At 54.3% G+C, this 18,605-nt stretch overlaps 3 protein-coding genes across 3 annotated transcripts; 2 read left to right on the forward strand and 1 right to left on the reverse strand.

Annotated features, from left to right (window-relative positions):
• Positions 1-625: 625 nt before the first annotated feature.
• CSUI_006430 (uncharacterized protein) lies at positions 626-3,169 on the forward strand. Its single transcript, XM_068066590.1, has 2 exons — positions 626-2,168; positions 2,503-3,169. Exons 1-2 carry the CDS (start codon positions 2,142-2,144, stop codon positions 2,812-2,814), a joined length of 339 nt encoding a protein of 112 aa, XP_067921431.1. The 5' UTR covers positions 626-2,141; the 3' UTR covers positions 2,815-3,169.
• Positions 3,170-5,338: 2,169 nt separating this feature from the next.
• Positions 5,339-8,719, forward strand: CSUI_006431 (oocyst wall protein; the record flags this gene model as incomplete). Its single annotated transcript, XM_068066591.1, has 6 exons — positions 5,339-5,453; positions 5,705-6,453; positions 6,776-6,948; positions 7,396-7,688; positions 7,888-8,198; positions 8,429-8,719. 6 exons carry the CDS (start codon positions 5,339-5,341, stop codon positions 8,717-8,719), a joined length of 1,932 nt encoding a protein of 643 aa, XP_067921432.1.
• Positions 8,604-17,675, reverse strand: CSUI_006432 (uncharacterized protein). The gene is made up of 2 exons (XM_068066592.1): positions 10,063-17,675; positions 8,604-9,679 (listed from the first exon to the last, which is right to left on the reverse strand). The coding sequence occupies exons 1-2, from the start codon at positions 16,373-16,375 to the stop codon at positions 9,336-9,338; spliced, it is 6,657 nt and encodes a 2,218-aa protein (XP_067921433.1). The 5' UTR covers positions 16,376-17,675; the 3' UTR covers positions 8,604-9,335.
• Between the last annotated feature and the right edge of the window lie 930 nt (positions 17,676-18,605).

Genomic DNA, 18,605 nt, shown 5'->3' on the forward strand with positions numbered 1-18,605 from the left:
TGAACTGGGAAGTCCCCAAAACCTTCTTATGGACCGTTCGATGCTTCGCTGCGAGGGATCTTTCTCGGAAGGAGGGGGCCAGTAAATACCGGGGCGGGTGGTGTCCGACGGACGTTGCCAGTGGACATGATGCTTTCATATCCTCCTAAATAATCTTCTCGTTAGACCGCTTCTCGTGACGTGCGGTTGCTTGGAGCGGGTTGCCGTGTGATGGCTTGCGTGGGAGTCTGGGTGCGCCGGTGAATGAAGCTGTGCATCAACCGTCGTCGGGTACGTGTGCCTAGCAGTGTGTGCGAGGTGTTCGTGTCAAAGGGGGGGGGGAGACCGGGATACGACTTTTGATTCGTGATGAGACAGGATCTGGGTGAGGTTGGGCAGGACGCTGCCAGTGGACAGTGAAGTGGGGGAACCACGTCTGTGTGCTGCATGGATAAAGAGCGACGTGAGTGGGGAGTGCCCGTGCGGGCACTAAGTGCGCGCACGGGCATTCGTTGAGACGGACAACCGGAGGGCACCAGCCGCCGCTTGTGACCCGTTTTTCGGAATACTCGCGAGTTGACGTGTCCGTTGTGCCGTTGGAGAGCACGCACATTCACCAGCATGAGGATCCCTCCACACGAGGGACAGGCAAGTGTTGGTGAGGCGCAGCCGGCGGTTGTGCGGCCGGCGTCGGCGGAGTCACGCTGGCTGGCCCGAGGGTTTGCTCTCCTCGCAACAGACACCGGGAAATGTTCACAAGCACAAGTAGTAGTGCAGCAGCAGAGCTGGGATGAGAAAATGTGGCCATGCAGAGTGTAACCGCACTTGTCGATAGGTGGCAATGACAGTTCTTCAGCTCGTGACGCGCGGCGGCCGGCGGCGTGGTCGATCTACACATCGTAGAGAAGTTCGTGGCACTCTGGTGGGCCCGTTATTGGGAGAGCATCCGGGGTGTAACTGTTGCTGGCCGTGCTCGTGACTCGTTCGTGAGCGGATGTCGGAGAGCGCAAGCAAGGAGTAGCGACCGCAAGCGTTATAGCAGTGGCGGTGTCAACGCCGGATGATCTGGCGTGAGTGGCTGAAGGGCAGAGTTGCGCGACCCGGGCCGTGGGTCTGGGCTCACCTGCGGGTCGGACACTGTAGCGTCGTAGCGAAGAGAGAAGGGAGCTGGCCTGCATTGGTGCTTGACAGCCCCGCCGAGGGGTGAGAAGACAGGTGTCAGAGGCGTATTCGAGAGTCGCAGGCCAGCCGCGAGTGTGGAGGAGCTACTCAGCAGCGTACCGAGGAGGTTACGTGGAGGGGCCTAGGAGAAATGAGTGACCACGGGGCAGGTCAGCGAGGACGCAACGCGGAGTCGGTGGCTGACATACCTCTGTTTCCGGCGAGGCATAATACTCCCTGTTTCTGAGGGAGCGGGACTTGACATAATACCTGAGGTAGCGGGACCGGGCATAAGTTAACTGGATTTTATTGAAAACTAATAAATCCATATCGAAAATGGGAAAATATTAGAGAGCTAAAAAGTGCCTCTCTGACGCAGCGGGACTGGATGATAACAGCGGATACTAACAATCTCTAGAAAAGAGGACAGGGCAAAGAGAGGCTCCTGCTGCTAAGTTTCGGCCTGCGAAGGGGCAAGCGATCTGCAACCTTGAAGACTGCGGGCAAGGGCACGGCTCTGCGTCCGTGTAGTAAAAAAATCTCTCGCCATTGACGGACGAATACTGCCGACGCTGCGAGAGCGACCGGTTGGCTAGCGCGGACTGAGGTGCCGAGAGAACTGACACGAACTGAAGCGCCTGTCCGTCTTTTCCGGTAGTCGGTTTGTTGAGCCCGCTACGATTTTCGGCAGGCGTCTTTCACAGCAGGCGGCGTCGTTCTCTTCGGTTTGGGAGTGTTAGGGCCGTGCGCGGTGGCAGAAGCAGCTCCGAGCGTCGAAAGCGGGAGTGTTGGTGGCTTTGCTTGGACGAGCGTTTCAGAGCAGAAGTGCTTGTTCTCAGAACGGATTGGAAAAGAGCTGCGGGGTACAAAAAGGGCTGTTTCTGTGAAGAGAAGCCGCGAGGTGTAATGCGCGACGGCGTAAACTGTGATCGGTCAAAGGCACGCAGCAAGCAGTGGGCGGTCAGTCGCTTAAATTTTTTTACGATGTGCTACGAGCAGAAATGTACTGGCTGCGGGAAGACAACGTGGTACGTCTGTTCAAATCGTCCTTTTCTGAGAACGTTTGTCGGAGAAACGGGTAGGTGACGAGAGGGGTTGAGCCCGGTCCGTGTTTTCCTTGGCCGTGTTTGGTGTCCGAAACTCGTTTGTTTTAGTGGGCCCTGTGCTACGCAGTAGCTTCTGGACGCGGAGATGTACAAACAGGTGCCTTCCCGTGGAGCCGAGCATAAAGGACGGTTCGGTGTTCGTCTGTGAATCGGCAGAGGGACTCTGTCGTCATGATGTTAGTCACTAAATCGTATCCGAGCGAAAGGCGGGGCTTCATGCTTCAGAGTTAGTGCGGTTTCTCAAATTGTTTTTCAGGGGTGGTTGCGGGAACCACATCGACAGTGTAATGAAGAACGTGCCGGCGCCCGATCAGTGCGCGTGCAAGGCAAGAAGCCAGGCGGAGCACGACGCCAAATCAAAATGAGGCAAGGTGCTTTTAGGTGGGTTTACTCCTGCAGGCAAAACTCCAGTTTCGACGTTCGTTCGGCGTTTATGGGAAACCATCTCGCCAGTCGGCCTTGTAAACCTACTCGTCTGGTTTGGGTCAGCTGGGACCAGTTGGCGCGGCCGTTCAAACGTAACCAGCAGAAGGAATTCGTGGACGTCGCCGGGAGAGTTCCCGTCTGAGGAAGCTTGCACTCGACGGAGGAACCTTCGTGCGCCGCACATCGCGGCTGGTATGTCGGTTCAGTTTTTTGCCTCTCATTGTTCTGGAAAGAACTGCTGCGTAGTAGCGTCGTTGTAGCGAGGAGTACGTGAGGTTCCGACTTCGGAAAGCGTCCGTGGTGCTCAGTGTACATCGGCGTATGCTGCGCGGTGTGGCAGTGTCGCGTCGAGGGTTTCGTACCCAGTTGAAGATTCTACAGTAGCATTCTCGTGTAACGCCTAGTTCTTCGGGAGTTGACAAATACTGCTAGTCTTCTTCCAGAACGCAGGACAGCGTATACCACACCACAGAGCAACGGCCTTTTAGAGGTGTTCTTAGGAAAGCGACAGTAACTGGATTAAGCGCATCTTGCTGACCGCACGTCAGTCCCAGCGCAAGACGGCGAAGCAGGAGGAGCAGCTTGCAGAGTGTTTCACGGTGTCCCGCCCTCTCTAAGATAACGCCGCAGGACCTGGAACGCGACCACAAGAGTACTCGTGCTTTCAGGCTGCTACCTGTCCCAGTAGCGTCGAGGGTTTGCGACGTGACGACAGATACGCAGCGCAGACATTCGCACCGATTAGAGGAGTGCGCGGTCACGCATGAGTATCTTGTTTAGAATGCTTCGACGCAGGGCGTAGGCGTCCCCAGTTCAGGAGTCGAGCGTGCATCATCACCGTATATGTTGACAGGTTCAGTGAGTCAGCTCCGAACAGCAGTGTCTGCGCGGAGTAGCGGATCTGGCTGTCATTGGCTGCAAAGGCAACGAAGCCTGGGGGCGGCACAGATTTTCCGGATCACGTGAAGAGCGGGCTAGCAATCGGGAAAACAAAAACGACTCGAGATCGGAAACGGCCCTAGAGCGACTGTCGGGTGCCCAGCGCGTGGCACATGAACGTTCTAAAATGACATACTAAAGTTTCTCGCAATCATTCACTCTCAGTGGGGCAGATGAAACCTGAGGGTGCTGTGTATCATGCACTGGCTAGATACTTGTGAACTTGATTGTTTCAGTTGTCCACAGCATTGTTAGGTAGCAGCCGTTCGTTCCTTCCGGTGCTGCTAGGGACCGCTCACACTACACAGGGGAAAGGTCTGAGTGGGCAAACATCAACACGCATATTTACATATGTGTAGACGGCTCCGTGTACAGCAGCAAACTTGCGCTTCCTTTCACGGCACTTCTGTTAGGCAAGCAGCAATGACGTTGCTGAACCAGGTGCGGCTCTAGCGGTGCGCGTACATTCAACGCCAGCCTGGGAAGTTTAGCTACGCGGTCACATTTTTCCAGCGAAGCCTGTGACGAAACGTCCAGTGGAAGTGGGGAGTCTGACTACCCCCCAAGAGATACTCTGCTAAAGACTACACGAGTATGTAGGGCGGGTAAGAAGAAACCAGTCAACTGTAACGCAGGGCACAGCGAATGCCTCCATGAGGCGGAGGGGTATTTCAAAAGCGTGGACGCAGCGCGCCAATGTTCCGTCGTGGATGGCTATGGTGCGACAGTCTGTTCGCCGCCAGAAGGCGACCCGGCTTCTTTGCGGTTTGAGGGACCGTGGACGCAACTGTGAATACTCTCTGACGAGGGTACGTGGCCTCCTAACGCAGTTTTTTTAGCAAATTCAGGCGTGGAGGTGGCACGTCACGCGATTCTCCGCGGTCTCTCAGTCTCTTTCAATAATTGCAAATGGTCGGAAAGGCTCACGCGTACCAGTACCAGAGGAATTGGAGCATCATCCAGCAAAATACTGCACGCAACTACGCACCGGAGGCCCGCTCGAGGGTCTGTCGATCCGTTCGATTCGCCAATGCAGCCGGATTCTTGTAGGATAAAGTACAGTAGAATGCTTCAAGCTTTCTGGCGTGCTCTCACGTTGCCGGCCTACAAAGCTCCGCTGGTGCCTCTCTAACAACCGTCTCAAACACAACACCCTGAAGGTGTGAAGTCAAGAAGCTACTATGGGAGTGCCGTGCGTTGTAACTGGAAAAACAGCCCGGACTGTCAACCCTCGGGTTACGTTGCCCAGCTGACGCTAACCCGCTAACGCGCGGAGCGTCCTCCGGAGCAAATTTCAGCAATGAGGACAGAGCTGCAACTGCTGAACGAGCGCACGCTCAACAACTACCTTCCATTGTATCAACTGCGGAGTCGGAGGCGCCCCTTTGCTCAACCGGCAAGCCTCTTTTATTCAGGAGTGTAGCACAGAGAAAAGGTTTGGCGGGCGATCGGGAAAACGCACTTCGGAAGGCCCTGGAAAAGACAGGGCAGATGGGTCGAGACTGCTCGAGCAAACGGTGTGCTCCGCGAGGGCACGCGCAGACGGAGCGTCTCGTCTTGCAGATTAGCTCGCTTCCATATATTTGTTTCTCCTATGTACTGTCTGTCCGGCCTGTTGTATCGACGGATGCAGTCTCCCCTTTTCCGAGATCCGTCGTATTGACTCACTTTGTGTATCCGCTATATCGCGATCAGTATACATCTCAACCGACAGTCTCAGGTTCACGATGGTCTTCCAGCGCCGCACGCTGACAGTCTTCGCGGCTGCCGCCAGCGTGAACGTCCTGTACCAAGCCACTCTGGCCCTGGCACAGGTCAAAGCGAAGGCATTTTGCACCGAAGGTGAGCTGCTTGGTCTTGGAACGCCTGTCCAAACATTTTGTCGTCCTAGCCATTGCAGACATCGATAGCAGGACTTGCCAGGTTTCACGTCTGGATCCCCGGAGGGCATCCAGTAGGCTGTATTCACATCCGTGGCTAGAAGTTCTTCTGACTATCCCGGGCATGACAGTAATGTGAAGACGGTTCCGCAGCTATCCGGGACCCGGAGTAGACTGGTGAGAAAGCTGTACATTCCTTTTTCTTGCTTATAGGCTTCACTTTGGACAGTTCGGGGACCCTGTGCGTGAAGAATCTGAGACAGCCGTTCACGGTTTCTTGCCCCAGCAACTGCGAATTCGATTCCAACGGAACCTGCTCATGCGTCGAGGAGACCCGCACCGAGCTATCGTGTCCGCCAGGTTTCAGTTTGGAGGCCTCGCAAAAAGCGTGCTCGACTACAGTGGAGACTCCTCCAGTCCAAGCGTGTCCTGCCGACAGGAGGCTCATCAATAACAAATGCACAGGAGTAGCCGTTACGCCTCCAGAGTCTGTCTGCCCCCCACCGTCGTCCCTGAAAGGAGACCTGTGTTCCCAGGAGGACACTACGGCACCAAAGCAGCACTGTCCCCCAGGTTTCGAACTCTCTGCTCCCAAAACTGGACCAGTCTCGGAAACAGCGACAGCAGACTTACGATCCTTGGGCATTTTTGGGAGAACACGGAAGACAGACGATGACGAGGAAGTATCCGGGAGTATATTCGAAAAGCCGGAAAATGAGAGAAAGAAACCGTTCGGATCCGGTCTTCGAGCAGCTCAGCTACACAGTGGGGGAAGCGTGAGCAATACAGGCAGTGTTGCTTACGAAGTCTCCCCGCCGTCAGCCAGTTCTTTCGCTCCGGTGCTGACTGCTAACCCATCCGCTGCAACTATTCCAGCCTTCTGCCTCAGCAACGAAATGACCCCGGCTCGACCCTCGTGCCCTCCCAGTCACAGATTTGAGAGTGGCGTCTGCGTCAGTGAGGTGAGGCGTTTGTTGCTTAGCTGGTCACGCACAAACATACCCATCGTGCCGCCTGCTTCATTGGCATCAGCTGGGGCGCAGAATATCACTTGAAGCTGGACGACTCAAGCGACTGTGTTGCCCACCTGCTACGTTGACAGAGTTGATCTCTCGCGGGAATCGAAACAGCTAAATGGCGCGCAGTCCGCCTCTCACTTTATGAATGACTCATTCCGGGTGGCGAAGTGCGTAGGCAGTATCACGTTGGCGGGGCAATAATCGCGTTCACCTGGTTGCAAAAGGATGTCAAAGGTTTTGCTCCGGAAATCTTTGGTATGTACAGATCCTCGATGCCGTAGAGATGCGCTGTGACGGCGGATATCACTATGATGAGGCAACTCGCTCTTGTGTCCAAGAGAGCCTTATTCCATCAAACAGCGACTGCCCAGCTGGGTACTATCTGGAGGGGAACCTTTGTGTTGCGAGCGAGGTCGAAGAGGCCCAGCGGAGTTGCCGGTAAGACCAGGCAGCGGTGCTGGAAATTGGTCGGTGCGTCACCCGCGAACACGATGGCTGTTTCAGAGTCTCGTCCAAGCACAGTGGAACAGGGAGACGGAGTGAGAGGGTCACGAGCCACACGACTCGGCCTCGGCTTCCAGGTTCTTAACTGAGTTTCCGGGACCTCATCAGCCGCTTACTTCCGAGTTTCTTCGTGCACGACGGCCCTGCAGCTCGGTATGAGTGGCTCGGCAGAATGCAGTCAGGCGGCACCGGCAGCAGCTCTCTATCCGTGTTACTATCTCAAACAGCAGACTTGCCTCTGCTAGACCAGCAGTTGCTCTGCTGGATGTGATGAAGCGTGCTTCTGGTTCGCTTCTGGCACGTCTCTAAGGAGGCTATGCTGGCTTACAGTGCATCAAGACTCGGTGCGGAGATCGACGCCACTGTTTTGTGTTATTTCAGTGACGGCTTTACGTATCACGCGGACGAAAATATGTGTGTGAAAGTGCTGAAGGAGCCGCCGCGTCTGAAGTGCCCAGGAGCTGACTACTATTTTGACGGCCGGAGCTGTGAGAGGCGGCGAACAGTCGCGCCAACTCATAATTGTGCCTCGGGTCGTCTCATGAATGATGCTTGCCTGGTCGTGGAGGCCAAGCCTGCAACGCCTTCGTGCCCGCCTAATGCATCTCTTGACAGCAAGCTCATGAAGTGTTTAAGCTCTTCTGTGGCTCCGGTCAAGTATTCTTGCAGCCAAGGTAAGTCAGGGTCAGCTCGTGGGAGCAGCACGAATGTGACCGAGAGGGGCGCTGTGCCCGATCCGATCGGGAGTTCGCCAGAAACCAAGTGTTGTTTCAACTAAGTTTCCTGGCTCCCCTGAGCTGCGCTCGCTAGTGCCTCCCGCTGAGAATCATACCTCAAACTGGATGAAGACAATTCTCTGATCTTTTGCTGCAGGCGAGTTGACAGAGGAAAACATGTGCCTTAGCAGGAAAACACGGGCTGTCGAAGCTATATGCCCGGATGGGTTCGACCAGCAGGGAAACACTTGTGTCAAAGAAAAAGTTTTCCAGCCAGTAGCCTCTTGTCCCCCTGGCGCGACACTTGTCGGCGCTGACTGCCTCCTGCAAAAAGAATCGACTCCAACCTTGACCTGCGGCCCCGGGTTTCAGCTGGAAGGGGACAAATGTGTGATGGCGAAGAAGGTGGCCCCGCTTCAGGCTTGTGCTGCTGGGTATACACCCTACAAGGAAAAGTGCATCAAGCAGGTACGCGCATATCAGCACTTACGCGCCTGCTGTACGCTATCTTGCGGGCAAACTAGGGTCTCTGTTAATTTCAGCACCAACGCAGCGGTACTGCGGGCGCTGCAGCAAATCGCATATCAGTAAAACGAGAGTCTGTTGACAAAGCTAGCTATAGCGCCTTCGTAGCTTTGAGGATAGGGGGGGCGAGACGAGATTCGATGGTTTTTCCGTGTTTTTTTCTTTTTTTATAGACGCGGCGTTCGGGGCAAATTACCTGTCCTGACGGCTTTACCTATGATGGGACTCAGTGCGTGGTCAACGATCAGCAGAAACCTATCTTCATGTGCCCGGAAGGATACACTCCTCAGGGTGACTTAGGTGATTGTGTTTTCCAAGTGGACGATATAGGAAGCATCGAACACGAATTTCCCCGAGACGTAGAGCTAAAAGCAGCGGGCTTGGCCGTCCCCGAAGAGAAAAAGAAAACAGGCTTGCAAATTATGTCTTTCGGCAGAAGAAAACCACAGTTCATGATGTCATGAGACCTTTCCTTCATGCCATTCCTGGGGGCGCCAGACACGTTCTTCCGCCACTCCATGAATGCTAAAGCAGGCAGTAGAGACCGGCAGGATGAACCGGATCTCTGAAATTAAAAAACAAAACAATGGGATTTTTTGGTTACTTTGTCGTGTGTCGTCCAATGAACCTCCGTTCCTAGTACCCGGTAGCGCTCGTCACGGAATACGAGCTCTTTTCTTGTATGAACGCTTGGTATCGGTTAAAAACAACAATCTGGATTTACATGCTGCTCGGATGTACGGGCCCACGCGGATCTGCGGAAGCTTTTCTCCATTCCGGCTCTTTCAAGAAGCGTACCATAGGAATGTGAGCTGCAATCACTTTCTCGTTAAGGAAATATGTCGTGGAAATACAGACTTACTTTGCTTGACAAGAGACCACCCTTGGTAAGAAAAAATTAACACGGCAGCTGGTCTAGTGCGGCTCCGAGCACTAGGGGGTTCGTTGAAAGCTATCTTTACATGGTAGTTATGCATTCTACTAAAAGCTTGCTGGGGCGGACGTCGGTGTGCGGGAAGTCGGTCCTTGTGGGAACAGCCGCAAGAGTCTTCTGAAGCGTGCCCGGGCAGGTAGCTCGGATCACGGGGATGGTGGCGAATTCCTTGGGGGACGCACAGTGTAACTTAAGAGACCATGTAATTTGTCCATGCTGTGCAGCCATAGGCTGCTCGTTGGATTTCTCGTCTGCAATTCCCACGTGAGATCTTTCATGTGCTTCCTTATTTTCCTCAAATTCCGAGCCTCGGTCGATGCACGGCTCAGCATAACTGCCATACCCCCGGCTGTTGGAAGGATCGCGTCAGAAAGAGGCCTTGGGTCGTTGGAGACCGTTATCTTACGCGGCCTCGGAGGCACCAAAAACAGTAGTGCCGGGGGACCGGAGGCAGAACATGAGGCGAGATCCACGGAAGGAGGCCCTTTTTCTGAAAGAAAAAAAAAAGACGCTCAGAGACAGAAAGCAAGAGTCGACCTAGTAAGTGACGCTGTGCTTGATATGGGGTGCCCGCCGGTGCTCTTCCAACACTCGAAGTATCTCATCTGGCCTGCGCAAACTACAAAAGCTCTCCAGCGTGCCCCGTGATACAGTTCTAGTCACTGTCCAGGAGGAACACGTATGCATGCAGAAAAGGACGTAGGACCGATAGCACTCAAAAGACCGAGAACGTCAACTCATGAACAAATGTGGTTCCATCACAAAGAAAGACGACTCTCACATCGAGTCTTGCAACGCGCAATCCTGTCCGGCGAAAGGGCGAGAGGGATCCCAGCGATTGTGCAGGTATACGGTAGCACGTTTTGTACTTACCATCATCACGTCTGACTTGACGGCTTCTTCCGTCGTGATGCCTGGCTCCTCCTGAGCAGATGAATGACAACCACTCCCACCCCCAGCCAAACGCCCCGTAGGTTGCAGTTGCTCTGGCATGAGGAACCCGTCTCGGCGCGGGCCATGCACTTTTCCTCTTTGCCTGGAATCCCCTCTTACTTCCTTGTTCTGCTTCAGTCAGTTCCACGTCTTGACAAGACGGCTGTCTCAACTCCGCCGGGGAAGGTAGACTGCTTTGCTGTAAGGGTGTCAAGGGAGGCCTAGATCTCTTCGCTCTATTTACACCGGTACGGAGACACTGCAACGAGAAGACAAAACTCTCTAGCACTGACTGAGCTGCCCGCACGGTAACCACCTGAGGAAGGAGGTCTCCCTGTTTCAGAGACTCTCGCTCGAGTGCTTCTACGAGGTTTTCAACCACGCACTGGAGTTCAGTCAGCAGTTTAAGCAGCGCGTCTGAATGGCTTCCGCTTTCATCTTTCGGCTGTCCCGCGTATCGACGCCTCTCGACTCTATACAGGCTTTGAGCAGCGGTGTGTAGCAGCTCAGTCGGTATAGCCAGTTCCTTTGCTGACATAACCGGACTGTCTCTGTCTCCCTTGCCGAGATTGGCTATTGCCCCGATCCCTGATGAGAGTTTCGAGTCTCTCACTCCTGTTCCATGGGTCAACCTCGCCAAAGAACGCTGAGCCGTCCGAGCTTCATCGATAACAGCTCCTTGGCATCTCGGGCTCAGTGGAGTATGTCCTGTAATGTGGCAACAGGGAGCCCCATCCAAGGCCGAGCCACTTGCTTGAGTTTTGATCAGTTTCGGAGCTGCTTCCGTATGTGTTAGTTCTTGATCCAACACAGGAAAGTTACACAGGACATTGCCCCACATGCGATCGTCTTCGCGGTGCTGTCCTTGAGAAAGGCCGTAACCCCCTGGAGGACACCCGGGCGTGCTAACTGTCACACTCGAAACCACTAAAGGACCCAGAAGGTCCCAGGCTCTCAAGATCTCAGCTACCCGGCGTATATGATGGCAGAAAAGAGCGACAGTCTCTCTATCGCTTTTTGCTTGGTTGCTGTTCTCACGTACTAGACTAAAAGGATCTTGGTGTCCCTTCACGGGAGCTTGGCGACCGCCAGTGTCCGCTGCTGCTTCTTCGGCGCTCTCAGAAGATCTTTCAACCTCGCAGATACTGCCCTTTGTAGACGCGTGGAACAACACCAGGAGTTCCGCCAGAGACTCCTTGGTCATTTGCTCCAGTTCGACCAGACGAGCCTCGCTGAAGACGTCAAGAGAATTTTCATCGTCATCAGGCTCCAGCAGGGCCGAGTGTTCAGTCATGTCCGCAGTTCCTCCCTCCACTTGAGTGCTTGGAGAACCGGATACAGGCCCTAGGTCTTGTCTCTCTCTAGTTCTACCTGCTTCGTCGGGGACAGCACCTCGATTTGCATTCTCTGGATTGTGAAGAGTGGAGGTTTCTACTGCGTGCCGACTCCCTCGGACGAGCCCTTCGTGTACCCACCACACATGACGCGTTGGGTAAGCGCTCCGCCTGCTCTTGTCTTTTTTTATGCAGTCCGCTACCGTAAGGCCTAGGCATTTATTGTTTATTCCTGTGAGCTCTTCCGCTGCTAGCCTCTGCTCTCTCCGAGCCAGCTGCACACGTCTCCTTTTCTCCAGAACAAAAGAGGGGATGAGAAAGCCTGAATGAGGGTCAACCTGTATGATACGTTTCTCGAGGAACCAGGGGTAGGCTTCCTGCGGTAGATGTGCTGAGTGTATGTCCCCGTTAGAATAGCGGCCGGTACGTTCGGAAAGCGACCGACACGAGATATTAGCCCCCGTTTCTCCCACCGAGGAAGGAAGAAGATTACGTTCGACAACAAACTGAAATTGTCTTTCTTTCTCTTCAATGGCCATCGCAGTAAAACCCAAGATATTCTCAGATAGTGGTGCTGAAGGCCACAAAAGCGGCAACAAACCATATGCACCCCGTCGCTCCAGTGTATCATGAAGCGTAGGCAGAGGAACGTCTCCCTCCCCCTCCTCCTCCGAGTCTTGAAAAGCATCCGCCGTTGAGGAAGTCAGTTCACCATACTTCTCCAGTTCGCTGCCCTCGGTATCTGCCTCTACCTGTGCATTCCGGTGTCTCTCCTCTTTCTCAACAGTGGCTCGCCGGTCTTGCCGGATGACTACCGGTTCTTGATCCAGTTCGTGACCAGACGTCCGACTGTCACCCAGGACATCTGGGGTGTTCTCAGACGTTGACTCGTTCGACTCTGACGGACCTTTGACCGTTGAGAATTCCAGTCTCTGTGCCTCCACCCATTCTGACTCGAGGGTCGTCACGTCCAGAGAAGTCCGTAGTTCCCATAGACCCTGGTGACAAGGGAGCGTGTCGGGGAGGCCGCCCATCCGGGAAGTCGGAGGCTCCGACAGTTTTACCGTCTGTGGGTAAATACGCTCTGCACTGTGTGTTAGGTGTGAGGAGGCCATATCAGGCCATAGAATGGATGAAAGCAGTTGCCTGAGCCTTAATGAGTACGATGTGCCAATGTCAGTCGTACTAGCGGCGAGAAGAGAAAGAAGCTCTCGGAGAGATTGAATCCGGCCTAGAACAGCAAATGCCGGGTCACTGAGATCGCGAGCATTCGTGGTATGAACAACAGCTCCCAAGTTATTCCAAAGATCTCGGACTATTGCAGCCATCACACGGCTCCGTCCGCTGGCCTGTCGGATCCATCGTGGTGGTCTCTTCACTCTCTCATGTTCCCGTATAATTTGAGACAACCTGTCCCGGTCCTCGTCTTTCGCATTGAGAAGACTTCTTTGTCCAGAGCTCAGCTTCTCTTCTGCTAGTCTTCTCCTTACATCTGTCGCACTTTCCTTCGCCGTCTGCTTCCTAATCACTTCGTCATAGCCTGGTATGGCGACGGGCCGGGATTCATGTCTACGAAGAACGGGGGACGTCGTGTCATTTCCCCCGTATGCGGCATCATCCAAAAGCCGAAGAAGTCCCTCTGCCGCCTTGGAGCAGGGTGGCACACACGCAGTGACAGCAAGTCTCCAGACAGCTTCGCCATAAGCAGAAACGCCTCCGATTAGCTCCCTGGCAGCTGCCCTCACGGCGATATGCGTAGCCTGAGCAGTTCCCTCACTTCCACCAGGTGACGGTACGAGAACTCCTTTCTCTACTGCAGTATCCTCGACAACGGGTCTGTCCGCCTTGGCTGAAGAGATGACGTCATCCTTGCTTTCACCCCACTCCAGGTGCCCTAAGTTCCGTGTCTTTAGAGATCCGTGCAGCTCCTTCGCTGTGCTCTTCTTCTTGCTCAGTCGTTCCGCTTCGGTGTTCATTTTCTCATCCGACGTGATGCTGAGGAGGTCCCGGGTCTTTACGTACTCCTGAGAAAGCCTGCGTGCAAGCAGGGTGACAAGTCGCATAGCGTCTGCGTGGTCTAGAGCCGCCTGCCCAAGTATTTGAAGACTCTCCTGCAGACTCTCGAGGAAATCGCTGCATCCCTTTCTCTCCCAATCCATATTCCTCTCCGATCCCTTCTCCTCCACATAGTCTTCAACGTCCTTCTGCATATCAGCCTCTGGCGCGGGTACAGCACGGTGGCTTCTGCTGTTGCTCCCTTCTACACTGGAGCTTCTATCCTGACATTCTCGGGATGCGGTTAGCGGTGACTTGCTCGCTATGGTCGCCGAAGAACCCACCTCTCGTCGACCCGTGTTGTCTCTTATGACCGGGCCACTCCAGCGGGAAGTTGTCCGAGAACGCTCGGTAGCTAGTCCCGATGCTCGCGCTCGATTGAACTCGGCTATTTGCCTTAGGTGTACGGAGGTTGTTTGCTCGAGAAGCTCCGCCCCTTTAGCAACCAGAGGGAGATTCTGTGTAACCAAGAGAGACGCCTGGCTAGCTACGTACCTAAGGAAACTTTCTCTCTCTTCTGTCCACTCCTCCGACGATTCTCGCGGTGTCTTCCGAGTACACTCATCATCGTCACCCGAATACTCAAGTCGCTCAAGTCTCTCAGAGCTGCGAGGGCCCTTTTCTTCATTGGACGGAGGGGCAACGTCAGGAAAGGAGAACCGTTGCTCCGTCAGAATGCGTAGTAGCGGTTGTCTGTTCAACAAGTTGCTCTGCTGACTATGAAGAGACAGCAGCCCTGTCAATACTGTTGCGCGATAGCGGACTTCTAGGCAGACTGTACGGGTAGCGGCGAGAGCTGCAGACTTGTGGTCCGCTTCAAGACTCGGTCGCACAGATGAATACAAGGGAGACGCGTGTTCGAGAGGTGAACGGGAACAAGAATGCGCGAGGACGACGGCAGAAGGAGAAGCATGCGGGATGGAAGAAGCTGGCGGTTGGGTCCTAGGAACGGTTCGTCGGGCAAGTGAAGGCCGAAGGGCCGTCGCCCTAAAAGAAGAAGAGTTTTTCTCTGAAGACGGAAGAGACCTGCATCTCTTTCTGAAGCTCATCTCCGATAACGAAGAGAAAACAGAAGCTTCCACATCTTCAGAGAGAAGGATACACGCGAGCGGAAGAAGCCCGTCTCTTAAACGAGGTAGGAAGACTACCCAGAAGAGAGACTTATGCTCGAGAAGCTGAGAACAGAGCCCATCAGAACGTGATCGCAACACTGCAGCCACAGCACACGCGACCGTGCGCATCCTACCTTGTCGTATTCTGAGTTCTTCGGTCTCATACAGGGACGAGGGAGAAGGGGGATTGCCCTCATGAGAACGTGACACAAATGGCACAAGTTCTCTGAGCATGAAGGCCTCTACTTCATGCAGCGGGGCATGCAAGAGGGAACTTGCCATTTCAACGACTTCACCATGCTCCGTCTGGGATGGAAATAGACCAGAGACTGACTGTAAGACAGAAGACAACAACCTCTCGCGCTTCTTTCCGTCACTGGCATCGCCGTCTGGTCTCCCCGTGCACTGAGGAGAGGAGACCGAAGCGGAAGAAGGAGAGAACGGACAAGAAGACGTGGAGGAAGGAGTGGGGCAGCACGAAAACGACGAGGGAGAAGAAAGAGGAGCACAGGGGGAGAAAGAAGGCTGTTGGGCTGAGGCAGTAGCTGGTGCTGTTGTAGTCGAAAGGGATCTGGATGACCCGACTTTAAACCAGGAAGAAGAGACACTAGAAGATCGATACGAAGAAGAACAACGAGAAGGATCACCTAAGGAAACCCCTGAATTTCCTATGCGCGCTCCAAGTGGAAAAGCCTTCTCTTCCCGTGCGCTTCCTTGTGATGGCGCGGACAATAGAACGGTCGAAGAGACTGTCCGGCTTCCTTCTTCCTCTTCTTGATGCCCAGGCCTACTCCCAGACGGGCTTACTACACGGTCTCTTGCCCACCATTGCGACCGATGCCTACCGGCAGTGTATGCGGGCGGAAGCCGAGAGCCCCGATAACAGCGAAAACAGCAGGGAGAATGAAACAGTATTTTCGTATGGTTTACATCACTCCAAAATACACTGGGGACATTGACGAATAAAAGTGGGCTATGCTTATTGGAAAGGCTATTGCTGTCATCTTTATATGCGGTAAGAGGAATGAAGAGGCGAGAAGGAAAAAGAGACGAGTGTCCTTCTTCTTCGTCTTCTCTATCCCTCCTCACTCTCTCTCTTAGCACCTTCTCGAGCGTCCTATCATACGGCTCATTCTCCTTCCGCCTCGCAACTTCCCATCGAATCTCGTTCTTGCCCAATGGACACTCCTTGAAGAATTCGCATCTTCTCCTGCTTTCTCTGCAGAGCCGCGTCGACCTTCCGCGACGATAGGCAGCAGACGAAGTCGGAGCTCCAATAGACGTAGTAAGAGCTCGATTTCTCTGTACCGCAGTTCCGCGGAGCTGTTTTTGATGTATGTTTGAAACAGGCGACTGATGAAAGAAAGGCTGAGAACTCAGTGAGTTCTCCAAGCCGTCCCCTCGTACGCATAGGGAGTGAAAGGAAGCTCGTGCTTCTTCCCTTTTCCAGGCTGAAGGACTAAAATGCCTCCGGTCTTCTTCAGTCTCCTCAAGACGGTAGGCAAATGAAGAAGACTGCTCTCTCTGTAATGACAGTTGAGCCGTTCCTCGCTGATGAAAAACCGGCAGCAGGGACTTTGCGTACGCACTTCTCTCACTACATGCCGTTACACTGCTGTCCTTCAGAGCGGGCTTATACTCTGCGCCTCCTCTTCCCGTATGACGTCCTCCTCCTCCACGAGGTGGCGACCGTCGGCTGAGCGCCTTCCTAGCCACCCTCTGACCGCGGATAGCAACCGGTAGTGAGAACATGGAGTCTTTTACTCTTGCCGTCCTCGCTTACTCCCCCCTGCTCTACGCTCTTCTTTGTCTCTTTCACACCCTCCTCTCCCGAGCAATAACCAAACAACTTTAGTGTAGCTGACCAGCCGCATTATATATTGCCCAGTGCACGGTCTGGCGAAGCTATGACAGCACGTGGATGAAGTTAGCGTAGGGCGCAGGGGTACGGAAATGTGGATTCTTTCTGGCACACGCGTTCGGACAGTAGGCTCGTTGTGGGGTGTACGTACAGACGGCATTCCCACTGAAAAGAACGCCACAGCTAACAGTATCTGTGAGATGCTGACCGGACATGGATGACAATGCTGGAAGACTACTGTCCGAAAGTTAGCCACTCAAAGTTGATAAGAGGGCCTGCTAGTCTCGGTAGTTTCACATGAAGAAGAGGGACGTTAACGGCTATGACCCAAGGCCTGTAGGCGGGTTGCATTCGCATCACCAGGTCGTACACAGTAAGAAAAACACAAAGGCTGAGCTATTGAAAACAGAGAAGATCTACGCCACATCTCACTCCCATGTCGAGCAGCACCCCCCGGGAGAGGGCCCGCCCCGTCCTTGCCGTATCCATGCAACGGCGCAGTCAAATGCACTCTTCTCCTGTGCGCTTGCTCTCCTAGAAAAGAAGTCTTCGCCAGTATCGCGCTCGAAAGCTTTCGTCGTGGGATAACCCCCTGGCTGCTCTGGAGTAGTCCCAAGCCGATTTAAAGCACTCGACTCGTCGTAGTAGTCGTGGTATTCTTCGCGATCGAAAGCAAGCCTGCCTTTCTTTTGTTCATGTCTTGCTGCTGAGACGAACAGGGAAGACGACAGGAGGACCGCAGTCCCACGTGAACAGCTGCAGTCGTGCTGTAGTTTGTGTTGAAGATGGAAGACAAATGAAGAACGGACGACTGTGCCGCCTTAGGAGCGACCGAGAAGACCAGCGGCAGCAACGAGACACCTGTGACACTGCCTAACCAGTCTCGGTGGGAGGGATGTCCAGTTCGTCGGAGCTTGACGTCACCGGTTGCCTGGCGACAACACGCTCGCGCGGGTGGGAATCCCGAGCTCAGTGGAAGACGGCACTGGTGAATCCAGGACACTGTGTGAGACCGTTCACGCCAGGCCTCAATAACCGGGACCGCCTGTGCATGTACACCTGGGTTTGGAGTGGGTACTGTATCGTAAGGAATTGAGGAAGGCAGATCCTGAGAACAGTCGAGAAGTAAGTACCAAGTATCTGCGACGTCGGGAACAAGTCGGTGCGCAGGTCTGTAATATCTTCTTTCGGTTTGCTGGGGCACATGTAAGAATGCATGCATGCACGCGGAGTGCAGTCGGCCATACTCTCCGCAGGCTTGTCTCCGAGGGCGAGTTGGACCTCTGGAGACGTTTACGTCAGAAGGAGACACCTCGAGGCGCGTAGCTGCGTGTAACGCAGGAGCACACTATACTGTGGCTCACACACTCTCTCTTTGGAATTCGGCTATTGTCTTGGAGACTTGTCTGCTTCTCTGAAGCGCTGTTTCGGTCGTTTCGTTCTCCCCAGAACTGAATGCCGTTCTCGGCCAGCGCCACACGAGCAACGGGCCCGTTCTGACCTGTGCACATCAGAATCCCAGAGACGTGCGTGCCGACTTGGGCGCGCTTAGGGGCTGTTATATGGATGTGTAGAGTGTGCAGACTTGCTAGCGTCCTTACAGTGTTGAGCTACGGTTGTTCCTTCAAGAAAGCTGTCGAAGGGCCCCGGGGCGGCGGTTCCATCTGTTTCGGTATTCGTCCCATACACCGGGTGGCAAGCCAAGCGCGTTGATACAGACATGAATCCCTGAAATACTAGTCACCTTTCCCCTCTTCTCCGTGAGTTCTCCGCTTCGGGGTCTGTCGTGGTGCCTGATGAACGTGGAAGCCTAGCTGGCCGTAACTCTTGACCATCTCATGAGGAAACGCGCGTAGCGTCGAACCACCAGTGTTCAAGGTGCCTGCCTGTGTCATGTCTGGCGAAAGCCACGGACGTGTAAAAGTGCCTCAGGGGACTCCGACCATACAAAGCCGTGCCGGAACAAGCGAGCTACCTGGGTCCCGGACGGACATGCCAGACTAGAGGCCGTCACTAGCACAGCTTACTACCCCACACCGAATCGTACGACGGCATTCTACCCCGGCCCCCGATCTGTCTGTACGCGGAGCTGACAAGGCCAGGAGCAGTTCTCCCTGCCAC

This window comes from Cystoisospora suis (genome assembly GCF_002600585.1).
Source record: "Cystoisospora suis strain Wien I chromosome Unknown contig_3259, whole genome shotgun sequence".
Taxonomy (NCBI): Eukaryota; Apicomplexa; class Conoidasida; order Eucoccidiorida; family Sarcocystidae; genus Cystoisospora; species Cystoisospora suis.

Bases quoted from the DNA above. Each gene is read 5' to 3' on its own strand.
- CSUI_006430 (XM_068066590.1), top strand. From the start codon at position 2,142: ATGTACTGGCTGCGGGAAGACAACGTG. The intron at 2,169-2,502 runs GTACGTCTGTTC...ATTGTTTTTCAG, and splicing joins GGCTGCGGGAAGACAACGTG to GGGTGGTTGCGGGAACCACA.
- CSUI_006432 (XM_068066592.1), bottom strand. From the start codon at position 16,375: ATGTTCTCACTACCGGTTGCTATCCGCGGTCAGAGGGTGGCTAGGAAG. The intron at 9,680-10,062 runs GTAAGTACAAAA...TTTTTCTTTCAG, and splicing joins TCAAGTCAGACGTGATGATG to AAAAAGGGCCTCCTTCCGTG.